Source organism: Stegostoma tigrinum, chromosome 21, assembly GCF_030684315.1.
Source record: "Stegostoma tigrinum isolate sSteTig4 chromosome 21, sSteTig4.hap1, whole genome shotgun sequence".
Classification (NCBI taxonomy): domain Eukaryota; kingdom Metazoa; phylum Chordata; class Chondrichthyes; order Orectolobiformes; family Stegostomatidae; genus Stegostoma; species Stegostoma tigrinum.
Genome location: NC_081374.1, coordinates 4,975,275 through 4,987,227, shown reverse-complemented (window position 1 = coordinate 4,987,227; position 11,953 = coordinate 4,975,275). Strand labels below are relative to the sequence as shown.

The 11,953-nt window shown below is 41.5% G+C and overlaps 1 protein-coding gene across 4 annotated transcripts in view; it reads right to left on the bottom strand.

The window, feature by feature from the left end:
- Window positions 1-254: 254 nt before the first annotated feature.
- Window positions 255-11,953, bottom strand: part of LOC125462906 (suppressor of tumorigenicity 7 protein homolog) — a 160,393-nt gene continuing 148,694 nt past the window's right edge. For all 4 annotated transcript variants that reach the window (XM_048553402.2, XM_048553407.2, XM_048553404.2 and 1 more), the window contains one exon: window positions 255-642. In XM_048553402.2, the coding sequence (XP_048409359.1) occupies window positions 547-642 (96 nt within the window). In that variant the 3' untranslated portion in view covers window positions 255-546. The remainder of the gene's footprint in view (window positions 643-11,953) is intronic.

The following is an 11,953-nucleotide window of genomic DNA, read 5'->3' as shown; positions in this document are numbered from 1 at the left end:
AATTTCAGTGAGTTATCGTGGGAAATCCTTCAATTCTGGTCACACAATGAATGACCAACTTACAGAACAACCAACCAGACGGAGTAGGTGAGGTGACTATACTCAACCAATTTAAGTACAAAATGAGCACAATAAAGAGAAACAGCTGGAATTCTCTGGGCTGGTGTGTTGATTTAAATGATCTTCTGCATGGCATGATCTTCTGAGCAAGCACAGACAAGGTTAGTGAATGGAAATAAAGTTCAACTGCACAATCAATGCACAAAATTTAACTTTATTTTTTTTCCCTTTTTTTGGTCTGTTTCTCCATTTGGCAAAGAGAAACTGAAATAAATTCCTCTCAGTTCTTTGTTACAAGGTTAAAGAATCCAGACTTGCCAGCAGTGACAGTGTCTCCGACTTGTAGTAGTGGTGTTCCCCTCAGCCTTTCCCTCCCTTACTTCAACAGCCTGGGCAGTGTTTTGTTCTACACTGACAGATCCTGGAAAGGGGTGTGTGGGCAGGGAAAGCAAGAGAGTTGAGTCTGTTTTCTGTGAACCATTTGTGTCAGATTCGGGTCAGCAGGTGCCAGAAGCTAGAGGGTAAGACACTCTCAATCTTCTCCATCACAAAGTTGAAGGGTGCAAACAGCGTGCTGAAGAACTGCAAGACATTAAACAGCAAGGAAGTGAGTTAGAGGCATGCTTTTTTCACTGAGTAGCAAACAGGAGCTGCATTACAAATTCACATTTTTCCTCTCCCAAAGGCATATCCCTCAAAACCTTCAAGGAAAATGCATTGTTTTATTTGTAAAACTATTTGATTCCTGTTTTGTCTACTGACAATGTGCCGAGGCTGCCTTGGAATAAAGTAACGAGATAATCAGAATGTAGTAAAGACAACTGCAGCCTGGATACAGTCAGCAAATGAGGGTTAATAGAGCACTATCGCTATGTTCATCTATATATTAGCAAACAAAAGAATTTCAGGTGTTATTCTGGGGTTTTTTCCGAGTTATGAAAATAATGTTAGTCAGGAACCAACAGTTACTCTGCTCAATATCACATTCTTCTCTTTTCTTTGTACTAAAACATCCACAGCAGGAGATTTAAATGATTCCAAGGTTGTTTGAGACAGCTGCATTCTACGGCAGCAGCAGGTGAAACCCTACATTTCTAAGTGAATGTGTTTTATCTTCTGAGTTACAGATTAAAATAAAGTGACTTGGCTGTTCTTGAACGCTTGAAAGCCAGAACTGACAACACACACAGGTCAGCTTTGGCAGAAGGTCTTCTTAGAATCTAGCTGTTTTGATAGAAGAACAAATTTACTTTCCTTGAAATACTTTAACAGCTTATAGAATCACGCAAATAAGAACAACCAACATTAATAGGCAATTCAATATTAATGTTTTACCCTTGATGTCAACTTTGGTCAGGTGTGGTAGAGATAATGGGAACTGCAGATGCTGGAGAATCCAAGATAATAAAGTGTGAAGCTAGATGAACACAGCAGGCCAAGCAGCATCCCAGGAGCACAAAAGCTGACGTTTTGGGCCTAGACCCTTCATCAGAGGAAGGGTCTAGGCCCAAAACGTCAGCTTTTGTGCTCCTGGGATGCTGCTTGGCCTGCTGTGTTCATCCAGCTCCACACTATTATCTTGGTCAGGTGGGTGATAGGTTTGTCAGAGTCAGAAAGCAGAGGGTTCTGATCCTACATCAGTACACTTATCTCAGCTGATGTTTCCAATGCAGTACTGAACATTTTCCTCAGAAAGTAAGCGTACCACACTTTTACTCGAAGAAACATTTAGATTAGATTAGATTCCCTACAGTGTGGAAACAGGCCCTTTGGCCCAACAAGTCCACACCGCCCTTTGAAGCACCCTACCCAGACCCATCCCCCTATAACCCACACATCCCTTGAACAGTACAGGAAAACTCCACACACAGTTGACTAACCCGAGGCTGAAATCGAACCCGGGTCCCTGGCACTGAGAGGCTGCAGTGCTAAGCACTGAGGCATTGTGCTGCCCCAATTTCGGACTATTTCACTGCTTAAGGCTTGCATCAAATAGTTCATTGCAGTTGAGAAGTGACCCCAGATTTCCGATCGCAAGTCTGAGTCCTTCATGATTTTTGTGGTAATTCCTTAATATCTTAGAATCGTTAAATCCCTACAGTGTGGAAACAGGCCCTTCAGCCCAACAAGTCCACACCGACCCATCTTCTTTAAGCCCCACTAATCTTGGTATCCCTTGAACACTGTGGGGAATTCAGCATGGCCAATCCACCTAACCTGCACATCTTTGGACTGTGGGAGGAAACCGGAGCACCCGGAGGAAATCCACACAGAAACGGGGATAATGTACAAACTCCACACAGACAGTTGCCTGAGGGTGGAACTGAAAACGGGTCCCTGGCGCTGTGAGGCAGCAGCGCTAACCACTGAGCCACTGTGCCTCATCTTAATGAGGATTTCTTAGACCAACCATAACTTTGACTTTAATTAAAAATAACTACAGCTGGCTGCTTACACACAATATACTACACAGAAACAGGCCGTTTGACCCAAGTAGTCTGTGTTGGCGTCTATACTCTTGTGCAAACTTCTGCCCCATTCCATGTACATCATCTCCACTTTCCAATATTCCTTTTTTCTCATATACTCATTTAATGTCCTTTGACAAAATTAAAGCTTTTTCCCTCAACTACTATTTGTGGTAGTGAGTTCTCAGCTACTAGATATTCTTCAGAGTAAAGACATTTCTCCCCATTCTCCTGTTGTTTATTAACAATTACTTGTCATTTGGTATTACGGAGGTAAGTTCTTTATTTAAGTGTTGGTTTTTCCCTTGAACTGGCATTCTTGCAAATTGCTCTGTCAAGTACAAACTTCAACAAACTTGTCCTTTTCAGCAATACTCAACTACTTTGCATTAACACAATATAGCATCTGTAAGCAAAAACAAAGTTGCTGGAAAAGCCCAACCGGTCTGGCAGCATCTATGGCGGAGAAAACAGGGATAATGTTTTGGGTCCGGTGACCCTTCCTCAGAAGTGCTTTTGTAACAGCATCTGTAAATGCTGGCTGCAAAGGGACACCATTGTCCAGGATCAGAATGAGAAGTTTAAAACAAAAGTTTCATTTACATACACAAACACCAAAATGATTCGTTGCTTGGTAGCCCAGAGTTTGACAATCCTGATTTTAAAATAAGACACGCAGAAGCCTTTTGCTTACATTTGTCAGAACAGAATCACAAAAATGCTAAATTTCAAACACAACAATTTATAGCGAGTTTTGAGAAGATTTGTAGCTCAGGTTGAGGTTCTGGATGTAAGTTTGCTTGCTGAGCTGGAAGGTTTGTTTTCAGACGTTTCGTCACCGTTCTAGGTAACATCATCAGTGAGCCTCTGACGAAGCGCTGGTGTTATGTCCCGCTTTCTATTTATCTGGTTAGGTTTCCTTGGGTTGGTGATGTCATTTCCTGTTCTTTTTCTCAGAAGGTGGTAGATGGGCTCCAAATCAATGTGTTTGTTGATGGAATTATGGTTGGAATGCCATGCTTCTAGGAATTCTCGTGCGTGTCTCTGTTTGGCTTGTCCTAGGATGGATGTGTTATCCCAATCAAAGTGGTGTCCTTCCTCATCTGTATGGGAGGATGATGCACAGTATGGTGGCGCGTTGAAATAATGTTCTCTGCAGCACACAGGAACTACGAAGAGCAGAAGAAAATCACCTATACAGCATATTCAAAAAGAACGGGTACCCAATGAACACAGTCCGCCGATTTCTCAGCAACAAACCCAAACAAACAGACAAAACGGGCTCAGAAACCATAACCACTCTCCCCTACATCAAAGACATTTCCGAAATGACTGCCAGACTACTCGGACCTCTTGGCATCATAGTAGCCCACAAACCCACCAACACACTACAACAGCAGCTAATGAACTTAAAAGACCCTATACAGGCAATAAGCAAAACGAACATCATTTACAAAATACCTTGCAAGAACTGTGACAAACACTACATTGGGACAAACTGGCAGAAAGCTAGCCACCAGGATACATGAACATCAACTAGCCACAAAACGACATGACCCACTGTCACTCGTATCCTTACATACACATGAGGAAGGACACCACTTCTATTGGGACAACACATCCATCCTAGGACAAGCCAAACAGAGACACGCACGAGAATTCCTAGAAGCATGGCATTCCAACCAGAACTCCATCACAAACACATTGATTTGGAGCCCATCTACCACCTTCTGAGAAAAAGAACAGGAAATGACATCGCCAAGGAAACCTAAACACATAAATAGAAAGGAGGACATAACACCAGCGCTTCACCGGAAGCTCACTGATGATGTTACCTAGAATGGTGACGAAACGTCTGAAAATGAACCTTCCAGCTCAGCGAGCAAACTTACATCCAGAACAACAATTTATATTGCGTGAGAACAGACCGGTGATTGGTTGGGAAGTGGTCTCTGATTAGCTGTTATTGCCACTGAGATTGCAAGAAGAAACAGTTAATCACTAAGGTTTTGTTTAGTGAAAGGAGAAGCAATGCACAGGTTTGTTTTTCATTTTGCAAGTGATAGGACTCTGCGCATGAATGCCTTAAACAGGTGAAGAAAACAATAGGCTTCCAATTCTACTTTATCTGGACTCAAATGGGGAGCAAACTACAGGTCTAGATTTCTAGATGATCTTGAAATTAAATAGTAAGCAGATTGTTAACGAGTCCAGGAAGACTCAATAGATCAGCAGAAAGGACAGATAACTGACAGGTCCAATTAAAGTGAATAAGTGTGAAGTAATACATTTTAGAAAGAAAATCAGAAAATGGGAAGATATGCTTAAGGGGCAAGTGCTGAGAAAGGTGTAGATGAACAAATAGGTCTATGGATTCAAATATATAATCAAAAAGCAAGCAAAGGAAGATGAAGACATAGCGTTCTGAACTTCACAAATGGCACATGAAATTCAAGTGTAAAGTAGAACTGATGAAACTTACAAAACATTGGCTCATTAAAAGTCAATGGGCATGGTATAAAATAGGCTGTTAAATATTAGGAGCTCATTTCATGCTAACATTTCAAACCAAGATCACCATCTATACATCAGCAGTTTTTTTTTTATTTTAAGGTTAAATTGCTTTGCTATGAAGGGCAGCTCATGTAGAGGCCAATGTATCTGGTAAGGAAAATGTAGATAAATATTTTCAAAGAAAGAGCATGGGGCAATACAATTAATTTTGGATTGCAGCACTTCATTTCTACTTAAATATTTCAGTAGAAACAAAGACAATTTCTTTTAGTAAGCTGAAACATAAGTACTGGTTTGATTTGAGGCAGTTATCTTCCGACCTTGATACCTTGTGAATCACAGTGATATGTGATCATCATCTTAAGCTAAACTACCATCTTGCCTTAGTAGTGTCTTCTTGCAATCTTGATGAATTTACAGATGAAATCAATGCCAAATAAATTCTAGCTTCACACGGAGGCACATCATAAAATAGTGAAAAGGGTCGCATCACTGTTAGTAGAATCATGCACAAGAACTTTTGGCCCATCGTGTCTGCACTGGCTCTTCAGAAGAGACCCCCCAATTAGTTCCTTCCCCACAGATCTGCAATTTCTTCCCACTCAAAATATTCCATTCATTGGGTGGCACTGGCAGGAGTATAGGTAGTAGCTAGGCTACCCCTAACTATCCTGGAGAAAGTGGTGACGAGCTACTTTCTTGAACTACCGCAATTCATGTGAAATAGGGACACCCACGGTGCTGTTAGAAAGGGAGTTCCAGAATTTTTCCTCCACGACAATGAAGGAACAGTCATACAGTTCCAAGTCAGGATGGTGCGTGACTTGAAGGGAGACTTGGTGGTGGTGTTCCATGTATTTGCTGCCCTTGTGCTTCTAATGGTAGAGGTTGTGTATTTGAAAGGTTCTACGAAGGAGCTTTGGCAAATTGCTACCGGGTATCTTGTAGATGGCACATACTGCTGCCACTGCACTGGTGAAGGGTGTGAATGTTACATGGGATGCCTATTAAGACAGTTGCTCTGTCTTGGACAGTGTCAAACTTCAAGTGTTACTGGAGCTGCAACTGTTCTGCCAAGTGCTGTCTTTCCCATCAAACTCCTGACTTGTGCCTTGTCGGTGGGAGGGAGTCAAGTGGTGAGTTACTCAAGCCCCTTTTGAAAACTATTATTGAATCCGTTTCCACCCCCCTTTCAAGCACTGCATTCCACATTGCACAATACGCCCTGTTAAATAAATAATCATCTCCCCCAGGATATCTGCCTATCATTTTAAAATCTGCGTTCTCTGGTTTCAGGCCTTATTGTTATTGGAAACGGCTCTTTCCTTCTTGATCAAGAAAAAAAAATCATGATTTCAAGTGGTCACTGAATCTTTGGTTTCTAAGAAGAACAATGCCAGCTTCTCTTGTGACTTTCAGTACTGAAGTCCCTCATTCCTGGTACCTTACAGGTAAATCTCCTCAGCACTTTTCAATGGCTTTGGCATTGCTTCCCAAGGTGTGGTACACAGAAATGGACACAAAACTCAAAAGCTGGTGTGGTCTAAACCGGTGATTCACAAAGGTTCAGTATTTCAACCTTTGCAGTTGTTCATTTGGAAACATGGAACATAGAACATTACAGCACAGTACAGGCCCTTCGGCCCTCGATGTTGTGCCGATGTTGTGCATACCAATCTGAAGCCCATCTAACCTACACTATTCCATGTACGTCCATATGCTTGTCCAATGATGACTTAAATGTACTTAAAGTTGGCGAATCTACAACCGTTGCAGGCAAAGCGTTCCATTCCCTTACTACTCTGAGTAAAGAAACTACCTCTGACATCTGTCCTATATCTTTCACCCCTCAATTTAAAGCTATGCCCCCTCGTGCTCGCCGTCACCATCCTAGGAAGAAGGCTCTCCCTATCCACCCTATCTAACCCTCTGATAATTTTATATATCTCAATTAAGCCACCTCTCAACCTTCTTCTCTCTAACATCTATATTCAACACTGATTTTCAAAGTCCTCGAAAGAGATTTCAACTGCTAAATGAGATCTGTAAGAGCTCTGCTCCAACTTAAAATAGCTTCAGGATTTTAAACAGAGTAGAACTTCTACATGTTGTCTTTACATAATTAAATGCTTAGTTATATGTCATTATAAGCCAGATATGATGAAACGGCTCAATAAGAAATTGATGAAAAGATGTTTGCATTTGTATGGAGTCCAAAATTGGGTGCCACAGATTAGATCAGCGATGAATTCAAACAGGAAAAAATGTCTCTACCCAGAAATGAGATTGGGAAACTTGTTACAAAAAGTGTACGGGCATAGGAATAGATGCTGACCACTCATCTCAATACCACTTTCCTCGGCTACCGGTATCTGTTGATGTCATTAGTATCCAGAAATTTATCAATGTATATCCTGAACATAGTCAGTAATTGAGTTTCCATTAGCAACACAGAGGTGTGTAGTTTAAATGCTTTTAAGGAAAGTTAAAAGAATACGAGGGAGAACAGAATACCATAGGCTGAGACATGGAAGTATGGGAGGAGGCAACATGTGTAATGCAGACCAGTAACGTTCCTTCCAAGCTAGCCGCTGAGTCTGTGCACTCTAACTGGTATACTGATGTGCTGACTTTCGGAATTTGATAACGTGCACACTGAGGGAGTATTGCAAACCAGTTGGTTCTGTGCTGAAGATTCCGGATATAAAAGTTGAGCACGCTTTCCTCATGACTGCTCTATTACCAAGAACACTTTTTGCTTCATCCATAACATTTGCTGCTTCCAACCTATCTCTTTCCCACAGCCAATTAAACTCCAGTCTATGTCAAGTCTCAATGTTACCAACAGATTAATTTAAAAACAAAGAAATGCGATGCTGGAAATCTGAAAAACAGAAAGACCCGGAGAAACTCAGGAGGTCTGGCACCATCTGTAGAGAGAAAATTGAGTCAGTGTATTGGGTCCAATAACCCTATTTCCCTACTGGACTCAGTATGTGAACAAAGCATCTGGGGGAGAAACTGCAACATTTTTGTCCATGTTGGTAAAGTAGGTTTTTGCCCATACAAAGAAATGGGTGAAAATTAAAGAGGAAAAAGACTGAGCTTTTTGTTTAATAACTTTGTGACCACTGATGACAAAGCTCTTAAATGAACTTCTTGTATTTCTTCCCAGCAGAATAGCAACTCTCCTGCCTTCCCAACACAGCTCTGAGCTGTTTCTCTTGAATGTAATCTGCCTTTGCCCAGACTATTACTGCTTGACATCTGTCATGAATTACCCATCTTTGAGGATTCAATTACCCAGGACTCTCGTGGCAGGGTGGTGCCCCTATCACTGGGCCAGGAGGCCCAGGTTCCAGTCTGACCTATTCTAGAGGCATGTGAGAACACCTCTGAACAGGGTTGATGAGAAAATATAGTAGTATATTATTCCTCCAACCCAGGAATAATACAGCGCAGGAGGCAGCAATTCAGTGCATTGTGCCAGTTCTGGATTTGCAAGTTGCTCTTGATAGAATGGCCACTGAAAGTAGCACTTACTGCAAAGATTTATAACCAGTTAAGACTAGAAATGAAACTTCAGATTGGCAGGTGGAAGATTTCATTCCTTTAAAATAAGGGATAGTAAGTAGACACAGAACAATTATAACTGGAACAATACTACTATCTATCATTGTAAATTTTCCCGATGGGTGGAATTCATAGTTATAAAACACAGATGGCCTCATTTAAATTATTCAGTTCTCATCTCCTGACCCACTATTTTCATGCAGAGCATTTCTTACACTTACTGTCTAATTTTGATAAAAATCTAATCCCTAATGGCAGATAGCAAATAAAAGCCCTGTGTTTTCCCCGTTAATCATATGAGGCCTTGACCCAAACTGTGCAGAGATACAGCAATTATTTTGCACTACAGCATGAGTAGAATTGGTTTCGTCCACACAACGAACCAGTGCTGAAGGCAAGGGGAAAGTTACATGGATCTGGTTCCTGACGCTGCTCTGGTTAGTTTCACATTGGTCAACAAGTAGAGTCAGCACATTCAAGAGAGTTCTCCTCTAACCTCTTCCCCCCACCCTGCAAACTTGTTCTCTTTGGGACTGTGGGACTTAGCCATTAACTATCTTCCACCCACCCCCTCACCCGACCAATCTTTGAGAAAATAAGATTTATTACAGAATTACCAGCGGCCCCACAGGCACTGTCCCTCTGCTTTATTTCACACACCCAATGCATGTTACAAACAGGCTGAGACTGACAAAATCTGACTGCTATCATCCATACTTCCAGCAAGCTGAAATGGTACCTTGCTGCTATCTGGCACCAAAATGCTTGTTCGCACTTGAAAATATGACAAGGTTTGTTTTGATTAACAAAATAAAGCTTCAACTACATACTTCTTTTCACTGCCCAATGCTCCTGACATACCTAGCAGTCCTGCGTGTGCTATGATGCTGCCAGGAACTGCCATCTAATCAGATGGACAACTTAAGAAGCCATTTCCTTCCGGTGAGGGGCTTATTTGTGCTATGTTGGCTGATCCCGACTTGCCTTTTTGGGGACAAGCTGTTTCTCTTTCTCCTCCCGCCTCATGCCCACACACCCTCTGCAGATTTCATTATTTTCTGCTCTCAGTGAATCATGAGAATATTTAAAAGCCCCCATTCTGTCACTTGGAAATAATGTACAGGATGTTTCACCCTCACCTTCAGTTTAATCTTTCCTCCAATCTTTCCCTCTCAGCCAGTCTTCGACCCTTAGTAACAACATTGAACTGTCAGCTGGGATTATGTGCTCAAGGCTTTGGAACAGAACTTCAACCCGCAACCTTCTGATCCACAGGCACAAGTGCTACCCGCTGAGCATGGCTAACAAGTAATTGGAGAAAAAAAGGAATAATATCATAAACCTTGATCCAATATATGGCTCAGAAACGGGCCATTTGGCCCAAAGATTATATGGCAGCTTTTATATTCCACTTAATTATTTTCCATTCAAATCTTCAACTAAATATTATAGAAAAACTTGCTTCCCTTCTCTTTACTGTTCTTTAACACCCAAATTGTTCTGACATGCAGAGCTTTCAGACATAGTACTCCACTTTAACATGTGCATAAATGCATTCTGGTTTTGTCTTTCAACTAAATAAAAACCAAAAGAACTGCAGATGCTGTTAAACCAGGAGCAAAAACAGAAGTTGCTGGAAAAGCTCAGCAGGTCTGGCAGCATCGGCAAAGAAGAGATCAGAGTTAACGTTTTGGGTCCGGCGACCCTTCCTTCGAACCCCGAGTTCCAAGGAAGTGTCACTGGACCTGAAACGTTAACTCTGGTCTCTTTTTTGCAGATGCTGCCAGCCCTGCTGATCTTTTCCAGCAACTTCTGCTTTTGCTCGTCTTTAAACCAATCCTATTCCAGAACCAATGGTACATGCCCTTGGTTCTGCATTTCCTTACTGTAGGGAAAAGTCACTTCTCATTGTGGGGGCTTCCAGCTTTCTATGCAAGGGCACTGGTATAGTGGCCTGCTGCACTACTGTTTCATTGTTACATACATGTCAATTTGCTCATTAATACAGTCAATGCCAGTCCACATTCCCGAGAGATCACGACCCTTGTTACTGCCAACTGTGGGGATGAAGCTGGTCTGTTTCAAAGCTTCTTGGGGGAATTTTATGAACAGTAAACCCTAGATTACAGCAGTGACTAGACTTCAAGGCTTAGTGCCATGGCCATAAAGTGCAGTGGACTTCCCCAACTGTCCTGGCCAACGTTTAACTCTCAAACAAAAAAAAGAGAAAGTTATCTGACTATTTACTACATTGCAGCTTTTAAGATCCTGTTGTGTTCTGGTTGTGCAGCCTGTTCATTTCTATTAAAACTGTGACCACAATCCAAAAGTTCATGGGCTTGGAGGTGTCCTGAGGTAATGAAAGACACTATGTAAAGCAAGAATCTGCATTTATAATCACAGCAGCAAGCAACAACTCAGCCAACTACTAGAAAAAACGAATTCAGACAAGGAAGTGGTCCTTTAATTCAGTCACAGACATTTTAAAAGAGAAGAAACTAACTGCATTTGGAATTATGTCCCAGGATTACCTCAACATAAATGCTACACGGTTTATCAACTGTCTGCCAGCTTCTGAGAGAAGGCTAGCTGCTTTCGCATAAACACAGACAGTGATTTGTGCAACCATGTATATGACAGAGTGTTATTTTCTAATGTGGCGACAGTTCTCAAATCCAAAGAATTGTATTAACTGTTTTTATGCGGATAGTTAAAGAGCCAGAGCTGTTGAGATGGTCTGGAGCTTCCAACATATAGTTCAGATCAGATACAGCCACCATAATGGTTAAAAATTCAAGAAAGCTGTGTATATAAACATTCTTTATAAAAAGCCAGCTTAAACATTTAGATTACATCCTTTTATCGTTTTCCTTTCATGGAGCTATTCAGAAAGGGTTCCACTATCATCATATTCACAAATCGAATGCATGACTGTTATTTCCCTGTTCAGTTTTTGTTAAATTAATTTCCTTAATAGATATAGGTCTAAACAAGGTCCGATATTAAGAAGATCGATCATGTGTATTAATGAAAAAAAAGATGCAGCAGTTAGCCATGAAGCTTCTGGAGCCTATTCTCCCAGTCAACAGAATCATGGCTCATTTTCTACATCAAACCCTAAAGCGTTTCAAGGAAGAAAATCTGCCATTCTCACCTGGTCTGGCCAACATACAAGTCCACACATACAGCATTGTGGTTGACTCTCAACTGCCTTCTCAAATAGCCTCGTCAGTTGTATCAATCAAATCTCAAGGCAGGAATGAAAATGGACAGATCACCTGACATCACCCTAGGTACCAGAAACGATAAAGGCAGAAACAGCCTTGTCGATCCTACAA